The 24,193-nt window shown below is 45.0% G+C and overlaps 1 protein-coding gene and 1 long non-coding RNA gene across 2 annotated transcripts in view; one reads left to right on the plus strand and one right to left on the minus strand.

Moving 5' to 3' along the window:
• LOC123381574 overlaps positions 1–24,193 on the plus strand; it is a 43,821-nt gene that overhangs the window by 14,670 nt on the left and 4,958 nt on the right. The window lies entirely within an intron of this gene.
• Positions 1,591–23,003, minus strand: TNFSF15 (TNF superfamily member 15). Its single transcript, XM_003995779.5, has 4 exons — positions 22,592–23,003; positions 11,164–11,206; positions 10,393–10,440; positions 1,591–7,151 (listed from the first exon to the last, which is right to left on the minus strand). Exons 1-4 carry the CDS (start codon positions 22,811–22,813, stop codon positions 6,697–6,699), a joined length of 768 nt encoding a protein of 255 aa, XP_003995828.2. The 5' UTR covers positions 22,814–23,003; the 3' UTR covers positions 1,591–6,696.

The raw sequence follows: 24,193 nt of genomic DNA on the forward strand, positions 1-24,193 counted from the left end.
GAGACAGAGCATGAACGGGGGAGGGTCAGAGAGAGAGGGAGACACAGAATCCAAAGCAGGCTCCAGGCTCTGAGCTGTCAGTACAGAGCCCGACTCGGGGCTTGAACTCAGGGACCGAGAGATCATGACCTGAGCCGAAGTCAGCTGCTTAACCGACTGAGCCACCCAGGCGCCCCTCCAGACCTTACATTTCAAGTCTAGTTACTTTTCTGTGTCTTGCACTGACGGGGTGAAAAGTCCCTGCATGCCAGCTGGAGAGCTTTGTAGCTTAAGGTATGAGGGGAATTTTGCTTTCTTTTGGAGAAACTCTCTTATCTCCCAAAAAAGGGAAGCTTGTTGGAGAGTCAGGCATTATAAGCACAGAATTATTGAGACCTGTTTGTAAACTGCTTATGGAAGGGATTTTAGCTCCCTGCGTCCACCTCTGCTCAGGATTCTCAGAGGAAGAAACTGAGATCCATGGCAATAAAGTGGTTCATTGGCCCAAGGCCTTGGAATTTGCCAGGTGGCAGACGTGGGCCTGGAACACAGGTCTGTTGACTCTGGATGCACTGTTTCCTACAATTCTACCCTTGGGCACTGTTTTTGTTATTATTATTATTGTTGTTGTTGTTATTGTAAGTATGTGGGGGTGAGTGTGAGCAGTGTAAACATGGATAGTAGTCACAATATGTAACAATCGGTTAGTTTTATCTTTTTGCTCCCAAGTTCCTAGAGATGGAGAGTCCTTTTGAGACCTGATTGAAAATGTTGTCTTTGGTAAGCTTAGATTAGATGACTTTTCTCATCTGGAGAACTGCCAGTATGAATTTTGTAGCTATTTGGTTTTTAATAAGGTTAGGGCCAATAATTCATTTCTCTCTTTAAGTGTAAAAAATGTTTTGTCCTCCTCACTCCCAGGAGTGAGTGCCCACTGAATGTGAGAAGAGTGCAGAAGGGCACCCGTACAGCCACAGGGTTCCCCCTGGGAGGGAAATTTTGAGACTGAAGTTTTGGAGGAGAGCCTTATCCTCCCTCAATCCATGTCTGATTTTACAAGCAACTATTAGCGGGAAACAAGATATTTCTGTGTGACCATTTTTGACCCACAGAAAGGGCGATTTAATATGGCCCCCGCCTGATATTGATGAGTCCAGCTAACGCTCTGGAAAATGGAGAGAGATGGCTGAGTTGAACCCTTTCAATTCTTGCCGATTTATATTTTTGTAAGAGGCAGTGGGGTACCGTGTCAGGGAGTCCTGGGTCCAAATTCTAGCTCTGTCAAGCACTAACACAGGTCTCTCTGGCTTCTCTTTCTCTTTCTCAGGATTGATGGGTATGCCACTAAACCACAGAGTCTTCTAAGAAGCTCAGTAGATCCCCTCCTTGTCTCCCTTCCCCTCATTTGGCCAGAGTGGCACATTTTGGGGACTTCACCGTTTTTGTAAGATTCATCATAACTTGCAAAAAATCAGTTGCCATTTTGCATTCAAGTACACAGAGCACTAGATGAATTTTAAAGATCTCAAGAGGTTATCCTTAGATCTTAATCTAGCAAGAGAATTAAACGAACAGGTTAACAAAAGGATTGATCTAATTGTTAAGATTCCGCAGCTTTCAATGCCAATTTATTAAGTTACATCTATTAAATACATTAACACATACAACACATCATTCACAGTGATTAGAATTTGCACAGTAGTGCCCGGAGACACAAGATGCTTACCAGTTAAGTACGTGTCCAACAACATACAATATGCACTTTACCTTGGGATTGTGACGTTTTAACATAAAACATAAAGTCAGTGAAAGTGCATGGGGTTTATCAGTAAAACCACATAAATACCTACATCTGTTCAATCTGTATACCCCTGGAACAAAAGTGGGGGAAGTTACATGTTTCAATGACTTTGGGAATAAAGTCATTTGATTAAGGTCAGGTGCTTTATTGGCCCCACATCGTGTTTCTCCTTCCTCCTGAAGGCTTGCGACAGGTGAGTGGGACTTGCCTGTCATGTTCTCTCTTGCCTTGCTCTCCAGTATTTAGATGAGTACTGTCAAGTGACGACTGCTCAAAACAAAACAAAGCAAAGCAAAACACAACACAACACAACTGATTCATGGATGAAATGAAAAGGCTGTGGGCTGGGTGTCAGGAGCTATGACTTCTAGCTCAGCACTGCTACCAGTTACCGTCTGACATTGGGCCATTTATGTCACCTTCCTGAGCCTGGATTTCTTCATTACTAAAATGATGTAACTTGGAGTAGATAAACTGTGCAGATTCCCTTGGCTCTACAATGCCATGGCATTCTCTATTGGTCAAGATCAAACAGTCACTTGGTGTTGGGCACTCTCTGAACAAGTGGGAAATTGCAGCCAGTTGTAGGCTGGGAGCCGCTGAACTCTTGACATGGCTTGCCAGGTTCTTAAGGATCCAATAGAACACACAGAAGTCAGTTTAAAAATGGCCACGTTCAAAAAAAATACAAATGGCCACATAATCATAGATTCGGAAAAGACCTGAGACATCCTTTGGTTCCATCCTTCGGTTCCATCCTTCCTCCCACCTCAATGATGGAAAGGCTTCTACAAAACCTTTGAGATAAGCCCCTTGCTTGAATGTATCCAGGGCCTGAGAAATCACTCTTTGGGGCCATTCTATTTTTATGGTAGAAAGTTTCTTTGGGTATCCAGCCAGAAATGATGACCCTGTAAACTGCAACTTCTTAGCCCTAGCTCTTTCCTCTAAGGAGACATGGAAGAAGCCCCCCATCTCAACCATGGTTATTTGGTAACACTTCTCCCGTCTTCCAACAGTTTCTCTTCCAGTTATTAAAACACTATCTGCTAAGAGCAGAGGGTAACTGGATGAGCCCAGGATTATGATTCAGGAAGACAGTACCTAGCTCTAGATCTGCCATGAACTCATTGTGTTACCCTGAACAAGTAACTTCTGTCTGGGCTGGTATGATATTTTCTTCTTAAAATGGGGCGATGGAAGGGGTGGGGGGCAAATTCATCTCAGAGCTTGGGTAGCTCTAAATATGGTTCTCAGCGTGGGGCACGACAGAGATGTGACTGCTCTGATCCACACTCTTTTTCACCATTAGAGCAAAAGGATTCAGGGGTTAACAGTCAGTCCACTGAATCCTCCCCAGGATCAGCTGCCAAAATGATGCAAAAGCTGTTAATATCCAGGATAGTGGCACACACTTAAAAAAATAAATTCTGCTAAACATGGCAAAACAATTTCAGGACTCTAAGCCCTAGGAGAGCAAGGCATCTTGAGGCAAGAAACTACTGCATGTGTTTTGCAAGGTGCAGAGTATAACAAACAATCCTGTCCTGAAGAATTAATCCCCAGTGTCGCAATCATGGGAACATGATTGGGAAAGGACTGGGGAAAATACCCTGCAAGAGAATATTGGCAAAGGACACGCCTCGTGCACACTGAGCTAGTTAATCTTTTATAATCCAGAGGGGTTACTGACGAGCATGGAGGTGGAACTTCCTCTGGGGTTGACGTAGCTTAAACTGAAATGGAGGCAAGGGCCCTGGTATGCCCTGTTATTGAACTGAACCAGACACTTTTCAGGATGTGAAAGTCCTACTGTACCTTAGTCAAAACACTTAGGAATTTTAGTAGCTTAAGCAATGCCGTTCTGCTAAATAGATCTAAACCATGCTAGGGTCAAAATGCTAGGGATCCCGTGCATTCTGAGCATAGATCCTATATTTTCTGAAGCATACAGGGTTTTCAAAGCACCTCTGCCTCATCCATAAGTTCTAATATTTTCAAAGGTGTTGATGGCCAAACTCAAGCCTGGAAGATGATAACCTCTCTCCACTTGTGGCCTAAATGATGGATTCTAGCAGAGGAAATGGTATCTTCATTGTGTCCCCTTTTGTTAACAGAAAACTCTCTTTGAGAAGCTATTAAAAAACAAACACTTAGTGTAAACGCAAATCATTTTGTTAATGATCATCCTTCATCAGATGGCACCCATTTTCCTAATGAGAAAATATCCACGTGCCTAAAGTTAGCTAATTAATTAGCTAATACTGCCAATATAAATGAAAGACAATGGAGGTGCTGAGCAGTTAGAATGAACACGTCTGGGACTAAAATAATTTCTCTTTGTGTCCAGGGCGAGTAGGCACTCAGTAAATGTGGAATTGATTTGAATTCAGCCTTTTGAGACACATTGAACCAGCAAAGCATTTTCCTCCTAAATTAACTATTTTCTAAAGCACGTAAGCATGTTCCTTCTTCCCTTGCAAATCTCTGAATGCATCGCATTTACCCTTTTCAGGAGACCATCACATGTTCTTATGCATTCTCTCGCCTCATTCTCATGCCTAGAAATGGTTGGCTGGGCCTTTCTGAATGGTACGAAATACAGGGATTTAACAAATTGAGCAGTGAAAACATCAGCATGGTACACGCTTCGACACACAAGCTTATGACAGGCGCAAAAATAGATACGTGGCAGGGATTTTGACCCAAAGTGGTCGAGTCTTTTTGAATAGTAGGAAACTTCTATTTCTTGGATGAACTTCCACATCCACCAGATCCCCTAAGGCACTGTGGGCAGGTCTGAAGAGCCTGGGTAACAAGGGTTCTTTTTAGTGAAGAAGAAGGTGAGCTGGCCATTCTGGCCTTTTCCATGCAAATCCTCTCCTGCACCCCACATTGCTTGGGCACTCATGCAAATGTAGACAGGGCATTTTATTTTCTCCATGGGGTACGAGTTCTGATCCTGGAGCCAGACTAGAGTTATTGATATCATTATCCCAATCTGCCAGCTAACGTTGTTCTAGGAGTAGGTTGAAGGAGCTTTGTCTTATCAAGCTGGTTTTGTAGTTACTGAGAAACCTTTCCTTTCTGCTTTAAGTAAAGGGTAATTCCTCCATCTGAGATGCCCTTTCCCTGAGGCCATCTGTTGTCCCCGCCCACTCTCTTTTAAGACTGGTTCAGGCTTCACTTCCTTTATGAAGTCTCTTTTGAATCAGGTGGAGATGACCACACCCTTCCCTCTGCTGCCTTAGGTTCTGTGCTGGCAGTTGTGGGAAACTGAAGCCTTTAGAGCCTCAGTCTCCCAACTGAGAAACCAGAAATCAATGTTTATTTAATTATAACTCGACCAATATTGATCAAGTACTGTTACACCAATCATCCTGCTTAGAAACCCCATCACACACCTTGGTGCCTCTGTAGTTTCCTGGCAACAAGGGTAAGAGTGATTTTGGTGCCAAGTTTGCTTTTATACCCATTCATGAGGTCTCTTACAATAGGCAGCATTTATTCCAGGAGCCAAGGTGCTGGATGTGGCTCCCCGTGTCATACTCAGACTTCACAGAATGATCGCGGTTCATGTGTTTCATCCCCACGAGCTCATCTGATCATGGGAGACAAACTGGTAGATGCCTGCTTAACAGACAAGTTGATTGAGACTAAGAGAGCAGAAAGGTCTCTCCTACTCTTGGCATATTAGTGCAGGGAAATCCTACAGATTTGAGGGTAGGAGCTCACTGTGGTGCAGGAGGGACTTTCTTAATGTCCACCCTCCTCCTCCAGCCTGGGCTGGGCTGATTAGCTAATCCCATATTTAAATCCCTTGAATATTCAAAGAGAAAAACACCATATAACACTCCACCTATCAAATTGTGAATCAAACCTCAAAGCAGATCTAAGTGAACTTGTCTAGATTTGGTGATCGGGATTTTGAGACCCAGAGAATAAGTCTACTGTCTCTTGGTGTCCATCACACTTGTTGCATAGTTGGTCTAGTTGGTGAGAAATCTGTCTTCAAGTTTCCCAAGTGACCTAATCAGCTGGATATCTTACATAGTCAGGAGAGCTCCAGAAACTTTATGTACCAGTGTCAGGCCTTGGAATTACTCCTTGGAGTACGTTGAGTGGTATTTGACCAAGAGCTGTGTACTGGTATCATTCAAGTTTTGAGTAGAGTCTGTCTTGTTCTTCGTAGTATCTTCTGGGTCAAGGGAGTGCCCAGAACATGAAAGGTGCTCAAGAAAACTGTGCTAAATAAATGCTATTGTTGTGTATTTGATATGCATATGGAACTCATATTTGCTTGTTTGATGCCCATGTACATAATAAAAGGAGAGGTTGCTTTTCTCATTTGCCATAGATGGCACGAAAACAGTTGTGTGGGTTTTTTTTGTTTTTTTTGAGAACGTTCATGAGAAATACCAACTTTTTTCATTTTTTTTTAAGATAAGGCATTAAAGTATATATTTGGGGAAACCGTTGAAGGATTTTGCTTCTAGGATTTACGTTTTCTAGAGCTTTGGATTTTGTTCACGGTTCCTGAACTGAATTGAAGCAAATATTTCATAATCATATTGCACAATCATCGGACCCACTGGGGACAAATGTGTATGTAGTATGAAGGAGTGGAAATGTTCTGAGTAGATCTCCATTCATTTGGTGATTGGTGTTCCAATGTTTAGAAACTCACCACTTTTCCAAGCAACCAAGATCACATGTCTGTTCTATTCTGCCTTTTTCTGGTTAAGATTTTCATCAGTTAGGCATATAAAGTATGAAATTTCGGGCTTCAGATTTCATAGCTAAACCACTGTTTCTGTGGAATGCTCCAAAAAACCCCTTGTTATAATTACATATAAGGGAGGAAAATTAGGAACTAGGAGGCAGAGGACCTTCACCCAAGGATGTCCACCTTGCCCCTATAGTAAGAAGGCTCCAAAGAAAGTTTTATCTTCTTTTGTGTAATCCACCAAAGAGATGTCACTGACGTTCACCATCAGCTTGTCCCCTTCCTGTAGGGAGAACATGGCCCCTAGGTAGATGGGCTGGAACCAGTTGCTGCCTACTTCACACACTGACTTGGTCCCCATTAGGAGCTGGGTCGGCTCTGGGTAGCTGTCTGTTACCTTGGTGATTACTACGATGATGGAGTCTGGCTTGTTCAGTCGGCTCCCTTGACGGATTTCACCACACTCAGATGTGGTCCCTCGGAATGTGACCTGGGAGTAAACAAAGTAGTCTCCAGACTCTGGGATCACCAGGAATTTATTTGTATAGTTCATCCGGTTCTTGATGAAGGCCAAGCCAAGTTCATGTTCCCAATGCAGAGCCGGGAACTGATTTTTCAAGGGCTGTGTGGGAGTTTGTCTCACAACTGCAGAGACAAAAGAGGTTTAATTTGCTTGTGTCAGAACTTGTGGACTTTGCCAAAAAGAGCCTCCTATTATTTACAGAGTGTAGTGATTGAATAAAACCAATGACTAACAAGCTCCTTGAGGAGGAACGAGTGGTGGAGATGTAAGTGGACATACTTTTGTTCAGAGAGGAGCATCTTAGGGACACATTACTTTGCCTCTCTGCACCCAAATTTTCTTTCCTGATAATGTAGAACTTTACCTGAGCCCTGCGATCCTGGAAAACAGTGAAGGTTAAGAAATCTCACTCTTTTGTGTTTTGGAAAACAGCCTCCTTGCAAAGAACCACTTCTCCAAATGGCTTAGATAAAACTGGTGGGTTGTCCCCTTTACGTATCTCTGATAAGACCAGACTCCAGATCCTCCAAATCCTCACTCTGCCTCACAAATGATTAGCTGAACTGGTTTGTCCCCACTGATCCATTGGAATATACTGCTTGTTAACCAAACTTTGGTTAAGCTTCTCTCCTTCCTCCAGGCCCCTGAGCTTTGGCCCTGCACTCAGCCTGGGCCAGCATACAGTCTCTCCTGAGAATAGGCTGCCCTCGGGGTAAAACATGACACATGCCAACCTTCATCCCACTTCCTTACACCTGGTTGGTTCCACCTTTACTCCTTTCTGTAAAAGAAAACCCCTTTTAGCTTAACCCCTGAGACACTTGTAGGCCTTATGGGCAGAGCATTCTCCCTATTGCAACTGATTTTCCTTCTCCCTTCTCCCATCCTGCAATATCTTTTGGCACAAACTCTCTCCTTACTAACTAAGGATTGGTTTTTCAGTTGACATCTCTTTCCTTAAAAAGAAAAAGAAAAAGAAAAAAAAAGGACAAAAAACACCCATGGAAAGGATAAAAAAGAACAGTGTGTATAAAATACCTAGCTTTTAACAATATGCTCTAAACTGCTTTCGCATTGATAAGCCTTTTGTTTCAGACATACTGTCCGACGGAGAGGGTATTTCAGAGAGTCAGATGTTCCGTATAGCTCCCCTGCAATGACGTGGTCCAAGGTTACATGAAACACAGGCAGTGTTTAGTAAAAAATCAACATGCAGGGCACATATTGGAAGGAGAGATCCAGAACATTTGGAAATGCTTCTCTGACACCAACAAGGCCAAAATATAAGCCGGCATAATCGACTGGTAGAGTGGAAGGGGCTGGGATTTTGGGCCACGGAGGTCAGTTCCAGTTCTGGCTCTATGGCATGTGAAGTTATTCATCAGTGATGTAGGTCCCTTCTCTCTGAGTCTTGACTTCCTGTCTGTGAACTGGAGATAAAGCCCCTTCATTGCCATGTTTGGAAGATCAAGTGAACAAAAGAGGCATGGATGTTTTTCTCCTGATGGCTGGATATGGCAAGTACTCAACAGTTACTTATTTTCTTTCCTCAAATAAATTAGTATCTTCCATTTTGGCAGATTAAAAAATAAGTTTATTCCATCTTATATATTTTTGCATGGTCTTATGTTTGCATTATTTACAAGTATACATGATATACTTGGACATATAAATGAAAGCTTTTATGAAGTATGGGTAGAGCAGAAAAAAAATGAGTTAGGACAAAGTCATTGATTTCAAATAAAAATAATCTGCAGTAAAATGAATACTTTTTAGGAAAATAAAGACAGAGTTTAATTTCTTATGACTTCTTTGGAAGTCCTTGGCAATCACCAGTATGTGCTATCTGCCACAGCTTAGGGATAGGTTACGATTAAGGAAATAATTAGCAACCTTCACACCTGGTGGCTGACTAGAAACTTGGTTCCTGGATGTTTCTAAATCCCCTTTTCTGATGCTGACTGGCCTATGGTTTATTTTGCACAGTGACACATGTTCAGGACACATGTGATCTCTCTGGCCCCTGCACTAAATGGCCCCTGGAGAGCTCTGTTACTTCTGTGCAAACTCTGTGAAAGGCATTTTTATTACTTGCTCCTGATCATCTCCATTCCCAATGTGGATGATGCAACAGATTAAAAAAATCCTCTCAGGCGATGCAGAGACAAAAATCGTTTAGTCTGTAGACAAAGCAAGTTTTGTTAAAGTGGTATGCAATTAGCTATGTCAACTTTGCAGCAAGTGGGAGTTAGGGGAGGAAGTATGTTGTGATGGAGACAGTGCAGGTCTGAGAGTCAAACTCGAATCTCAGCTGTTCCTAGTCATGCATGTGACTTGGGACAAGTGACTTTACTTGTCAGAGCCTCAGTGTCCCCCCTCATTGGGCTGAAATGAAGATTAAATGAGATCATGGATGTAAAATGCCTACCACGGTGCCTGGTACACATTAGGAGCTCAGTAGAACCTAGTTACCTCTCCCCCCGCCCCCAACCCCAGGTCCCCCATTCAGTAGGAAGAGGGGTGATATGTCCACACTCTGCTCTTAGGAAAATCTTGCTCAGTTTGTTCAATCTGTCCCATTCTTAAAGGCAAGTGGTAAGTAATTGGTGACTTGGGTATTTCTCTGGTCCTACCCCTCACTCAGAACACACCACAAACACTTTCCTCTTGGTCAAACAGTAAGATACATGTCTTGGGCCACAGGGATATCCCCCTGTGGGTTGCAAATTTTCTTATAGGTCAGGAGAGTACGTTTGCTTTTAACTCTCTAATTTTTCAATGGGGTTTTAACATATATTTGTGCATGGTCTTGCTCTTTTCTCTGGAGTCTTGGAGGTATACGCAACGGCAGGCATCAGATGCCAGCAATTTCGACACTAGGCTTGGGAAACTGATATTGGCGATATCATGAGGATGCTCTTAATCTCTTCACATCAACAAAAATTCTTTGGAAATATCTACCTTGAATGTAAATGTCCAATCACTTCATCCTGAATAGGGTACAGATGGACTTGATAAGCTGAACCACTCAGGGGATCTTTCATCTTCGACCAGATTCAAAATTAGGTGAATCTCTGAGGGAAGCCATTTCTGAATGACTGAGGATGTGAATGAAAGAGAGAGACAGAACAGAAGGGAAGAGGGCTGATAGAATCTGGAAGAAAATGCCCAAGGGTCATGGGCCTTTGGACCTCTTAAGGGAGGAAGACATCTGAAACCCCTCAACTGAGAGAGGTCTGTTACCAAGGTGTGTGGTTTTGGGTTTGAAGCTCCTAGAATGACTTTTGTCAAATTCTCTGAAAGAAATCTTGGGCCCATGTTCCATGCATGGTCTCCTGGAAAACACACCAGGGAGAAAAATACCTGTCAGGTGTGCCCTTGGCTTATCCCCACCAGCTCCGGGAGATGTATCTGTAAGGAAAGGAGAAAGATGCTTTGTCAGAGGGTGGCTGGAGGGAAGACGGTATTTTGGAGTTGCATGGTGCCTGCCACCAGAGAGAAAAATTCCTCTCCCTCAGCTTGGCCCACTGTAGATTGTTTTTGTTTCTCCAGGCACAGAGAGGCCTCGGGACAAAGAGTCTCGAACACAAATGAAGCTTGGCTCATAACTTTGGGCAATTTTCTAACCTGTCCAACACTCTGTTTCTCTCACTTCTAAGATGGGCTCATCAATTCCTATCACAAATGAAGAGTGCTCAGCATGATTCCTGACACATGGTCTATGTTCAGTAAACTCACATTGCCCTTCCCTCCCTGCTACTGCTTTAGGGGGAGCAAGCTGACCTTATGCAAGGTCCCTTTAACTATATCCATTGATCGATGGCCTAACAAATGGGATAGGGAGCAGGTGGGACATTGTTCTAATGCTTTTATAGGAATTTACTGATTTAATCCACACTAACCCAACAAGGTAGCTACCATTTTAACCATTCTTACAGATGAGTAAACTGAGGCAGAGGCCATCAACTCCAAAGGCCATGGACTTGGCCCCAGCACCATTTTGTCTTTTTAATGACCGGGGAGGAACCTCACTTCTCCTCTAGGTTTGCATCCCTCTGAACCTCCTACATACCAAAACTACTAGATAATGCCCCATTCCCCACAAGAAAAGGCGTCAGATATGAACACACTTACAAGCTCGCTGATGTGAAGGTCCAAACTCTCGCCCTTTTGGAGTCTATTGGGAAAGAAAGATATGATTCAGACCACCTGTAATCCTTTTGTCTCCCAACCCCACAGCTGCCCATAGCAAGGGCATGGTTGAGATGCTGCTGCCACCTAGCTTGGGCACTCTGGAATAAGGGATGCAGCAACGAGAATACTTGATTGAGGGGAATCTTGTGCCCAACACCCCCCTTTCCTCCTCTAGCAGTCTGAGGACCTTCTTTCTCCTACGCTTGTGTTGGAAGCTCAACTTTGAAGTTATGTCCTGAGAGCTTTCCCTGTTCTATTCTAGGACACTGTGACATCTGTCTTGGCTTATATCATTTGAACAAATGGTGGCACTTGTTTTGTTTTCTTTTTCCACCACGATTTAAAAACTAGACCTATTTTTAAAATTTTTAAAGCTTATTTTTTTTATTTTGAGAGAGAGAGAGAAAGAGAGAGAATGAGTGGGCTAAAGGTAGAGAGAGAGGGAGAGAAGGAGAATCCCAAGCAGGCTCCTGACTGTCAAGCAAGGCCGATATGGGGCTTGAAATCATGAACTGTGAGATCATGACCTGAGCTGAAATCAAGCATTGGACGCTTAACCAACTGAACCACACAGGCGCCCCCCAAATTGGAACTAATTTTAAAAATGATCTAGAAAAAGAAATAAGGGCTCTATTATCCTTCCCATCAGCCCCCCTTTTCCATGCAATACACGAAGAAATTTGCATCCTTGCAATCGTAGTTTGCCAGCCATTTCAGATACCACATGGGAGTGAAAGAGTAACTGCTTTGGAGGCAGACAGACCCGAATTTGAATCCTGCTGTCAACACTGATTAACAATATGATCTCAAACAATATGATCTTTCCTCTCTGAGCTCTGGTGTCCTCATTTGTAAAATGGGAATAATAACATCCCTAGCCTCAGATAACTCCCAGGTTTGAGATGAGGATCAAAACAGAAAATGCAGGAGTCAGGGCAAAGAACACATGGAAAATGAAGGAATCACCACTCATGTGTGTGAACGTAAAGCTCAGGAGCAAAACAAACTAAGTCCTTGGCTTAGTCCTTACATTTTAGTTTCCAGAAAACCTTTTCTGATATGGTATTGACTCACCTCAGAGTCTTCTGATTGGGTTTTTGTAGCTACATAGTCCCCACAGACAGAGAGCTTCATGTAACCAGTTTTACGTCTTAGAATCTGTGCGTGTGTGAGATTGTACTTGTGAATGAAGAATTGTGCGTCCGTGTGGGTGTAACAGAAGACAGCTCCAGCAGTGGGGGAGGGTAGGAACAGATGTGTTTTGTGTGTCTACATGTGTCCGTGGCATGGTGCTATTTGCACACGTGTATGTGGTCATGTGGGTGTAGCTGTGTCATTGCTGAACAGGTCTTTGAGCAGGTCTGTGATAACAGTGACCTCATTAGAGCCCAGACTGCCAGGCTCTTTTTATTCCTAAGCCATACTATCTAACGTCCCCTGGAAGGCTTCTTGAGGACAGAGATCCTGTCTTTGAATGACTGAATCTATTGTTTCTCCATTGTCTGCTTCCTAATTCTGTTAATGGCACCATGACTGCTTCCCCTATTACCAGGCTTGAAACTCACTGCTTTCTTCTTCTGTAAACTCAAGCTGCCACTTCTATTTTGAAGCTTTTCTCATTTATGCCTCCCCTCCAGGCCTTAGCATGCTGTTCTCCTGGATTCTCCCGTGAGCCTCTTAGCTGGTCCTTTTGCATCTTGGTTCTCCTCTTCTTGAAATCACCTCCTTGCTTGCTCTCAGAGTGCTCTTTCTAAAGCATCACTGTATTGAGACACAATTCTGTTCATACATCTTCAGTGGCTCCCCATGGTCTTTAAGACATAGGCACAAATACTTATCTTGGCATTCAAGGTTCCAGTTGACCACCCCATTCTTGTTACCTGCTCTTTACTCCTCTCCAAGTCCTCTGTGCTCCAGCCATGAGAGGCAACCACAGTGAATGACTCAAAGGGCCTGAGAAATGCAGTAAGTGTAGCCACCATCTGTTGAGTGACTAGTGGCACTGACCTATGCTTAGCCCTTCACACACATTATCTCCTTCTGCTTTGCAAAGTCTCCTAAGGTAGATGTTATTCATGTCCTTATTTGAAAATGGGGCTTAAGTAACTTGTTCAATGTCCCACACCTGGAAAGTGGAGACATAGGATTTTAAACCAGGCCAATCAATTCCAGAATCCCTAGCCCTAGGCAATTGTACCTTCCCACTTCCGGACAAGCTCCCTCTCTGGTGAGGTGGATGGATAAGTACCAGCAGTTCTGTGCACTGTGAGAATAGGGGAAGCACAGAGTTCAGAAAACAGGAACCTGGCCCAGGAGTGGGGGAATCAGGGGAAATTACCTCTGAAATGAGTCTTACAGGTCCCACAGGTATTAGCCAGGTGATAAAAAGTAATGGCTATTCCAGAAGAGGCCAACAGCTTGTGGGAGAGTAAGGAGGCCCAGCAGAGCATGGGAGCAGCTGCGAAACTACAAGGATTTTTGCTGCCAAATGAACCCATTATATACATTTAGCATAGGGGTGTGAGTAGAGTGGCTTTGGAAGACCTAAACCCAATTGATGTGACTACTTGTCCAACATAATAACTTCGATGGGCTAGGGTGGGGGAGCAGAGAAGCAGCCTAGAAAGGAGCTCATTCTGTAGCCTGTTTCCTTATTTGCTGTTGTCAGAGCTGGTAAAGAATCCGTCTCTGACGAGGCAGAAAACTGAAGGTGAACTCAAAGAGAACTGGGGAGAGTGCGGTCGCATCCTCTTGTGTACAAAATGATACTGCCCTGGCTGGTCTTCTGCTTCATTTAGTTCTCTGCTGAGAAATCTCCTTGAACATCTGCCTATTTTTGTCTAAGCAGACGCTCCGCCAAGAGATTGGAACATTCCTTTTGGCTCAGAGTCTCGCTGCCATTAGTCTGTATCTGTGATGTGAACACATTTCCTTATGGGCTCTGCTGGATTTCTATAACCTAGGCACATGTTTATTCTCATATATGGTTGGACGTGTATGGGTTTCAGTGGCCTGGAATCCGCTATACATCTGGAGCCTGTGACAGTGCTGGTTGGCAGATGTTGAAGACCTCAACAGTCCAAGAGTCCCCAAGAACATCAGCTGGGACTCTCTTTCCAAGAACAGCACCTAAAGCCTTCCGTTGCTGCTTCTCTTAAGAGTGACTCTATCATGGGAGAAAGCTTTTTGTGATGGGAAGCAGGAATGAATGAAGAGAAGATTTGAGACAAAGAACTAGTAGCTTATTTGGGAAAAGGTTTGTGCATCTGAGCTGGTTCCATGCCAGATCTCAGGATGGCCGCTGACAACACCAGGCCAATACAATTCCCAAGTGTCCTCCGGCCCGATTCATCTCCATTGCTTCTGGGTTACTCTGCGGGCACCAAGGAGACATTAGCTCCTGAGGGGTGCAGCATTATCTTCCAAATCTGAATAGTCACAGAGTCCAAGAGCATCCCTGGGAAATGTGATTTATTCTCTCATAAATGCCTTCTCACACCACTGGCTGAGAACCAAGACCCCATTGCTTTCTCTTCCTAAGCATTTATCACTCCCTGAAGTGATATTGTTATTTGTGTGCTAATTGCTTTTTGCTCTCTAGAGCAATTCAAGCTGCCTGTGGGCAATGACTCGCTCCATCTGTCTCTCGCTTACCACCAGATTCCTGGTGCCTCAGACAGTGCCTGGCACTTCCGCTGGATTATCCAAAGGGCAAAATATGCTGTTGCTCAGATGTCAGAAAGATAGGAAGAAAATAGAGCCAAGAGATGAAGCAAGGTTTAGCTTCAGTGACTTTAGCCTGAGTTTTGCAATCCAAAAAACTAAGAAAGAGACCTTTTTTATTTTAGAACACATGCCACGTTTTGAGTTTTTGTTTAAATAAAAAACAATTCAAGAGTTGGATGGCCATCATCTTTTAGTACTGGAGCCTCCAAAGGTTTTCATCCCAGGCTCTGCTGGCAGCATAGTCATGGCTCCAGAAATGTTTGTTGATGGTTGTGAGTTTTGGCCAGGAGTCAGAGGCAGAAAAGGAAAATGTGTCTGCCCATGGGGATTCGTATTAGTGGAATGTGGGGCTCCTGTGGCCACCAGCATTTATGAGCCCGAGCAAAGTAAGCTGGCACTTTTAACCCCTTAGTTCCTATAGGTCAGGGGATTTTCCTCCTCATTTGATTTTCTTTCTCTCACTTTTTTTTTCTTTGTATGCTGAATCCCTGACACAAAATAACCATGACCTATTGCTATAAGCATATTTGGAATTACTCTAATACTCCAACCAGGGAAGAAAGAAGGATGGAGGAAGACTACTATCTAGTTGGGTGCTCTGGGGTGTGAGGTCCTGTATTGGTGTTTATGTGTGTTTCTTGTCTACCGCTCCAGTTATTCTCAAAGAAGGGCATTACCTTTCTTAAAAGATTTTAAAAAAATGTTTATTTATTTTTGAGGGAGAGATAGAGTGCGAGTAGGGGAGGGGCAGAGAGAGAGGGAGACACAGAATCCGAAGCAGGCTCCAGGCTCTGAGCTGTCAGTGCAGAGCCCAATGCAGAGCTCGAACTCACAAACTGTAAGATCATGACCTGGGCTGAAGTTGGATGCTCAACCGACTGAGCCACCCAGGCACCCCAGGGCATTATCTTTTTTTTTTTTTAATTTTTTTAACGTTTATTTTTATTTTTGAGACAGAGAGAGACAGAGCATGAATGGGGGAGGGTCAGAGAGAGAGGGAGACACAGAATCTGAAGCAGTCTCCAGGTTCTGAGCTGTCAGCACAGAGCCTGACACGGGACTTGAACTCACGGACCATGAGATCATGACCTGAGCCAAAGTCAGACACTGAACTGACTGAGCCACCCAGGTGCCCTGGCATTACCTTTTTATAGCCTATGTAAGCCAAACGTCAAAGAGTAAATGGAGTCTGGGATCTGAACTTGTAGACCAAGTGCAGACCCTGGCATGTATCAGGAGCCCCCTAAACATTAGCTGAGTATACACCATGGACAATCAAACCTGAAGATAGATGGTCTTTGAGACTCTCTTACTGGTATTTCCCCAGAAAAATCCCTTGAGTGTGTTTTAACTAATGACCCATTTAGCCTTTCTCCTGTGTCCCATACTGACTGTCTTGTATACTCATAAACAGGAAGAGATATCCATTGCTTGCCGTCATAAATGCCTCAATTGCAAAAACACATAAACGTTCTATGACCCATAGCATCCTCCCAGGACTTCTAGGAGAAATATACAGACAGTTGTCTCCTTCTCTTTTGCTTTTGTTTCTCTCTGTACTTGCACGGGAATAAATCCAACCTGGAGAGTGTTTTATTCCAAGGCTATTTCAATTCATTATCCTCCAAGGCACACTGGTCAGGGCTTTACACACAACATTCAGAGTGGCTCACAGATAAGAATGTGGTGTGTGCAGCCAAGCAAATGTGGAAATCTCAGCTCTAGTGTTTCCTAGCGGTCTGATTTTGGTATGTCACCTAACCTCAGTGAGACCCAGTGTCCCCATCCATGAAGGCAGGCAATAATTCTTTCCTCCCAGAAGCATCGTGATGCCTAAGAAAGACCACACACATAAAGTGGATATCCAATTCATCTTCCTTCTTTCTTTGGGCTCAGTTAAAGTTTGTGTACATCTTATTGGTTCTGCATAACTTCCTTTGGGTTTTATTGCTTCAGTGATACACAGAAGCTAGCCTTGTGTCTCTTTACGACCAGTGGCAGATTTGAACCCTTTAGGACCTCTGGAAGGCCTCCTCCTTCTCCCAGCAGAAGAGGCTTCCTCTCCTCCATCTACAACTGTCTTCTGGACTTCTGCCTCTTCCTGCGCAAAGGGCTTGAGGGAAAGGAATGTACTTCCCCCATGTTTCAAAACCCACGCTTGTTACTGCCATGGGTGGCTGGGCCTCATTAAGGAGACCCGGCTTGGAGATGACCTGTTACAGCTGGACAGTGTGTGGTCTGTCAGGTGAGGACACGGGAGCTCACAGTGCTGGGCATGGAGTGATGTGTGTGTTTATTTCAACAGGTCAACAAATGGATCCTGGAGTCACCAGTTCCGGGGCTGCTGTGTCTATTTGGGGTTCGCACCGTGGCTGGTTCCCCCTCCTTTTCTGTGGTCTCTCTGCCTGACACCGACAGCCTGACCTTGGGCGTGAGTTGGGCTTCTCTTCCAGGTTTGCCAGGACTTGCTGAGGCCACAGGAGAGGCAGGGCCACTGAACGCTCTGTGTGTTGCAATTTCCAAAGCACTTTTATCTCAACCATCTGTTTGTTTTCTCTAGACAACACTGAAAAGGGATTGTCATTACTGCCCTCATTTCCAACGAGGAAGCAGCCCGAGTGAGACAGAAGGCTCACCCTCAAGGTGGAGAGAGCAGGGGCATTGTGTCTGTTGAACATCAGGCAATAGCTTCCCAACATCCTCTTGCTGAATTCTCACTTCAGAGCTATAAAACAAGTGTGTTTGCCTCCCCACATTATAGACAGGGAGTGGATGACTTAGGGAGGCTGGGGACCTTGTGCATCCTTTCCTCTCTCTCTACCCAGCTAACCCTTTGTGAGTGCCTTCTGTGTGCCAGGTACAGCTAGAAGCCCCCAGAGGAAGGAGGGGATTGGCATTTATTGAGCATTTACTATGTGACAGGTACTTTTTAGGGAATCCTTGTCAAATCCTCCTGACCATGCCACGAAGTGAATGATTTGCTGCGTTTACACCGCAGGCAGAAGAGCGTAGTGCTTAGAAGGAACGTATATGGTGAATCTGAATCCCAATGGTCACGTGGCTTAGATTTTCTAGGCCTCAGTTTCATCGTCTCTAAAATGGAGATAACAGTAGCACTCTCTTTCCTTGTTGTGCGGTTTCAAGGACTAACTGAGATGATGCATCTAGTAATAATAGCAAATGTGTCATACATGGATACATGCCAGACCCCAGGCTAAGGGCTTGATAGGCATGATCTCATTTACTCTTCTCAGAGCCTTAGGTTTGAAGAAGCTTAGAATGGTGTTTGGTACATGATCAGTTATTAGAGGGTCACAGATGTAATGTGGTGGAGCCATGGCATTCCCTCAAACCTGTGCAACTCTGAGGCCTCAGTCGGCATCACTGTGGGGTCCTGTGGGTCTGGATGGAGACCAGGGCTGGGGTGTGTCTCAGGGGCAGGCGTGGGGTGGGGGGGGAGAGGCGAGCAGGGAACAAGGGCTAGGAGTCTTGCAGGGGTTTTCAGAAAGGGGTGGAAGGGAGGTTGTAAGGAAGCAAGAAGAAAGTAGGGAGAGTGTGTGGGGATTCCAGAAGAGGACCTGGAGGGGAAGGACAGAGATAGGGCCGTGGTTCAGTCCAAAGAAGCAATGCTGCTAATGACATCCCTGACAATTTTTCGCACAGTTCTGTGTGCCCACCGTGCGCCGGGCTGGGGCTGAGCCAGCATGGCACATTCTGCCATGCCTGGAGTCCAGACCCTGTATGTGCCAGAGCAGTGGCTGGGGAAGATGGAGGCCTGGCCTCAGGGCCCCTGTGGGCCAGCGTGGGGGCTCACAGACCCAGCCTGAGGGCAATCGAGGCCACTAAGGGCCCCAAGAAAGCCTGGGCTGTGGTCCAGGGCAGCTGACAAAGAACGGATTGGAGTGTGGGTTGTGGGTGCAAGGCCAGGGTGGAGGAGGCAGGGAGATAGCTCACAAAACGTCAGAGAACAAGAAAGTTCCTCCAGGGTCAAAACCCACTCTCTGGCCTGGTGATTCCAGAGCGGGAGGAGAAGTTGCCCTGTCTGATGTAATTTCCATGAACAGGAAGTTCCCTGGTCATAATAATAATAATTGCTACCAATTGCTAATCTCCCACCTCCTGCCACACAGCTTAAATACTTTATTTCTAAGTATCCCATGTCACACATAAAGAGCCTGAGGCCCAGGGAGGTTAGGTAACATGGCTAAGAAGTATCTAGGCAAGAATTTAAACTGAGTTTTTCCCAGATACCTGGCATCTTCCAGGAGTCTAACGACCCTAAAACATTTTACTATCTCTCTGGGTTTTGTTTTACATGTAACATACACATTTTGTACAAAAAGGGTATAAGTTTAAAAATGCTTCTCTCTTGCCCCACCACCCAGTTCCCCAAGCTAGATGTGGGCAGAGCTACCAATCTCTTGTCCTTTTCCTGAGAGGTTCTATACATTTATAAAAACATTCATAGAGATGAATACATATATTTCCTGAAAATGAACGTCCCCCATTCTATGTACCATTAGGTACCTTTTTTTCCCCTCCCAATTAATGATATATCTTGGAGAAATTCTCCATCCTTACATCTAGAGATGTCTCATTTTGTTTTTTAAATTTTTTTAAATGTGTATTTATTTTTGAGGGGGGCGGGAGGGGCAGAGAGAGAGGGAGACCCAGAATCCAAAGCAGGCTCCAGCCTTTGGGTTGTCAGTACAGAGCCCGACACGGGGCTTGAACCCACAAACCTTGAGACCATGGCCTGAGTCAGAGGCTCAACCGACTGAGTCAGCCAGGTGCCCTGAGATGTTTCTTTTTTTTTAAAAACAGTGGCCACTACAGATTTTCCCTGCATGGAGGTGCCAGGATGTATACAACTGATGCCATATTTATGGACACTTCCCCTACAGGTGGTTATAAATCTTTTCAAATCTGATTTTGATCTCTGCTCTGCAAACCTACCTGGGGTAAGGATTTTGTCACCTTGAATCTTTCCTTACATGACCCCTGAAGGGAGAGTCCAGTTTAAAATACATATATTTTACCAGTTTTGGTAACTGTCTTTGTTGCTATTTCCTACACCAGTTGCTAGTAGCGGCGGGGTGTCTGGCAGAGTGTGAGGATGGCAATCACAGTAACGGTGTGTGGGTCTCCCTACATTCCCGCACTCATCTTATCGGTGCTGCCAGAGGGTTGACATGTGAATCCTCTTTTGGTAGAAAAGGAAACAAGTTCAAAGAAATGAAACCACATTCCTGTTCTTACCCAGCCAGAGGTGGGTGAGCTGGAATTCAAACTCAGATGTCTACGAGCCATGACATAGGTTCTGCCCACTCAAGCTCTCCCTGGTGACCTAGTTTTCCCTCCTGAATCCTATTTTCCATGTTTTCTGAACTGTTTATTCTCCATTAACCCAGTGGGATCCACTCTTTGCCCTTCTTGGACCTGCCCTGTGTCCTGTGAGGCTGTCTTCCGGGCGCTCTTGCTTCCTGGCTCTTTTGAGCCTGATTTCCAGTGGGATGAGAAGCAGGGAGCAGAGAGTGACCAGTTCTCCTGCCCTTTTTCCTGTTCCCTCCCTGCTGTCTGGCAAGCAGGCAGGCTCCACTTAGCCCTCAGCGCCTCCAGCCAGCCCTCTCCTATGTTTTCATTCTCCCTGGGTCCCCCTAAAACTGCTCCCTCCCTTTGCTCTTTCAGGCCAAGAGGTGATGACCAGCCTCCCGCTGTTGCTAACCTCACGATGCTTCCAGCTCTTCTGCATTTCGGCAACGAGACTCTTCTTTGAACCTTTCCAAACCCTTTAAGCATTCTTCTTTAAACTCTCTTGTTTGACTGGGCCGGGTGTTTCTTTTCAAGACTCTGATTGCTACATGTGCCCCAGCCTCACCCCTGTTTCCCTTTCTCTTCTTCTGACGCACCAAGAAGTTGGATAGCCTGGCCAAACCACAGCGCTAACCGTCTCTGCATGTCTGCTCTCCAGGGAGATTGGTTTAAGCATCACAGAATGCAATATTAACCTTTTCTTTCTTGAGTACCTATGATAGGGCAGGCACTCATGCCTTCTCTTGTGGGCTTCCCTGTGTAGCGACAGCTCATATCTCAAGCTCTTTTCCTGATGGAGCAAGTTACCAGCCCTGTGGACCGTGGCATTCGGCCACCAAGGGCTGGTGGTTGGCTTCCCACGGTTGCTAACCCCAAGGTGCTTCCAGAGCCCGATGATCTTCTAGATCAACAAAAGTGTTCTTTGGCATCTGCCGAAATAGGGGATCTCAAGACATCATTTTAGGCAGAGGCATTGTTTCCTTACAGATCCCAGGAGAGTTCAGGTTTTTGGAGGTCTCTCAATGCCTCATTCCAGAACAACTGTCTCATTCCAGGACAACTGTCTCTTTCTGGCTAAGGAAGGACAGAATCCCAGAACACTGACGAGATGCCCTGGTTTGGCTCCATAGGAAGCTTAGGGGGTTAGGTGGCTTAGGGGTCACAGCCTGACTTCCCATGCCTTGAATTTCTTCTCTAACATGAACACCATTTCCAGGTTATCTGCGTATTTCTATGTTTTCTGAATGATGATATGTGGCTGTGGACCCTGCTGCCTGAATCAAGATCTGTTTGCTGACTCTGAGGGGGTGGTGAGAGTTACATATTAGCCATGGCTTGGTCTCTCCTGGTGTTCCTGCTGTGAAGCCAGCCAGCATTGCTTAGAAGACACACTTCCAGTTAAATCAATTAAAAAGCCTGTTTTCTTCTCTGGCATATAATACCTTTGACTGAAATGAAATCAGTCATGACAGATTTGCAGGAGTATTTTTTTTTTTTTATAAAAGGGTATTATTTGAATGACATTTTCTTTGGTCTTTAAGGTTTTTGATGTTCCTAGTCCAGAGTTGTAAGTTTCCCCTTGAGACCTGTACCCACCCCACTTGGCACCAATGTTCTCCCTACATCTTACATTCATTTTTGACTAAGCTCCTCTACCCTGAGCCCCCAGCAAGGTGTGAGAGATAGACAACAAGGCAAGAGGTTCTTTCTGGAGCACTGAGAAAGAATATTTCTAAACCCAGGAAAGGGGGTTGGTTAGATTATAGCACAGACATATCATATACAGGAACATAATGCAATCATCTATATCATCATACTGCTGTGAATTTACTAACAATAAATAAAATCATAACATATTTGGAGACTCAAAATAATCTCATCTTGTTACAAAATACAGAATTCTATACCCCAAAATATCAATAGTGGTCACTTCGATGTGGTTATGGGTAATGATAATTATCATCTTTTCCTCATCTGTGTTTTCTAACTTTCTTCAATGACATATGTTAGTTATATAATTTAAGGAGGTTTTTTTTTTTAAGAAAAGGAATATTCCCAAATAGTCATAGTACACTATGATTGTAATTATCTAGAACTATGTTATTGGAGGTTGTTCCCATATAAACATAGAGAGGACAATTCATCTCCTGGAATCATTGAGGATAAACACCAGATTGGACCTCTCTGCCCTTCCCATGGTGTTTCCTTAGCATGGGGAAGCAGGGAGCTTGGTGGGTCAAAGGAGTCTGTCCACAGCTGCAGCAGCTGCCAGGTGCCTGTAGCAGGTCAGTGGGCCCCTGGCTCAGGGCTCAGGGGAGAGACTGCTTACCTGGAACACACAGGTGTCTCCTCTGGCCCGGAGCTGGCCCACAAGCAGGTAGGTGGTGAGTCCTGCCAGGATGGGGAGTGACAGCAGGCAGCAGGTGAGAGCCCAGCTTGCTCTGCTCTTGGCTGCTAACCTGGCTCTGGCCTTGGGGGTGCAGCTGCCTTCCTCCGGCAGCATTTCCACGCTGGCTGTTTCCCTGAAGCCCAGCCCCAGATTCTCTGCCATGCTCCCGCTGGTCCTGGAGACAGCTCTGACTCCCCCTGGGCAGAGAGACCCCCCATTAAATAGAAGACAGGCTCTCACAGTGGGTGCATTAATCACTGCCTACTCCACCCCCTGGCCTCTCCCCTCCCCCTTCCACAACACACTGGGCCCCGCCTGGCTAGGGAATGCACCGCCTACAACAGAAACCAAATCTGGTTTAAGAAAAAAAAGAAGAAGAAGAAGAAGAAGAAGAAGAAGAAGAAGAAAGCTTTCCCAAGCATATTTATATACAGTGTGCTCATGTGCTTCTTCCTTCGTTTACAGAAGGAAGTGAGGAAAGTCCCTGGAGGAGGAGAAAAAGAATCCATCAAGACAGTGGGCGGGGCAAATTAAAATATAGCTGTTCCCAGCGCTGGAGACCTTCCAGCCATGCCAGTCTGGGGAGTGTGCCGCTTCTGGAAGTGAAAGTGAAGGCCCGGGAGATGTGTGGTGTGGCTTGCAGACTGGGAAATAGAAATCGTGTTTGCATCACTGCTGTGCGAAATGCTGCCAAGCCCTCTGCAGTTTTGAGCTTCATAGGAGCTCATTTTTCTTGCACAGCCGGAAAAACCAAAGTTCTGGAAAGTGAAAGGCACTTGCTTTAGGTCATCCAGGTATTAGGACAGAGGAGCTAGGATGATGGTTTAGTTCCTCAAAATCACTGTTTGGTGTTCTTGCCTCTACCACACAACCATCTGTGAAAGGAAAGTGTATACCTTGCCTGAGTAGACCAGTTGTCTAAGCAAAGAGTGTGAGGTCATAAAGGTGACTGCTCACGAAAAGAGGACATTGACTTCTCTCTTCTCTGATTAGTTCCAAGTTGATTGAACACAAGTGATAGGCCTTGCCCGCAGTTGGGTGTGTAGAGGGCCCACAACATGTAATAAAGGCTAACATTTATTAAACATTTCCTTTGTGCCTGTCACTGTTCTAGGGGAGTTAAAGGTATCAATGGAATCATTCAATCCTGAGATAAACTTTTGACGTAGTAATGTTATGATTACCACTTGACAGATAAGGAAATGGAAGCATAGGATCTCGACTCAGGTAGGCTGGCTCCAGAGTGTCGTAATCATTGCGCTACACTGCACGCGCTGCTGTGTTGTGCACGTACACAGACACCCACACCCAGTGTGCCCAGCAAAAGGCCATCCTTCCAGTTAGGGGTTGGGGAAGCTTCCTGGAGAAAGAGCTGGTGTAGGAACTAGGCCTTGAAGCTTAGGGAACATGATGTTGGAGAAGAGCAGAGGACTCTGCAGAAAGATGGGTAATAGAAATAGGAAAGCTTAAGGACGTCCCGTGGCAAGTGGTGGAAACTAGCCTGACTAGCACCTCCATTCGGTTGCTACTTGTGCTATTTCA

This window comes from Felis catus, chromosome D4 (genome assembly GCF_018350175.1).
Source record: "Felis catus isolate Fca126 chromosome D4, F.catus_Fca126_mat1.0, whole genome shotgun sequence".
Taxonomy (NCBI): Eukaryota; Metazoa; Chordata; class Mammalia; order Carnivora; family Felidae; genus Felis; species Felis catus.

Excerpts from the sequence above, each read along its gene's own strand:
- TNFSF15 (XM_003995779.5), bottom strand. The coding sequence starts at position 22,813 with ATGGCAGAGAATCTGGGGCTGGGCTTCAGGGAAACAGCCAGCGTGGAA. Across the intron at positions 10,441-11,163 it reads ACCTTCACATCAGCGAGCTT|ATACATCTCCCGGAGCTGGT; the intron begins GTAAGTGTGTTC and ends CTTTCCTTACAG. Across the intron at positions 7,152-10,392 it reads GCCAAGGGCACACCTGACAG|TTGTGAGACAAACTCCCACA; the intron begins GTATTTTTCTCC and ends TTGTCTCTGCAG.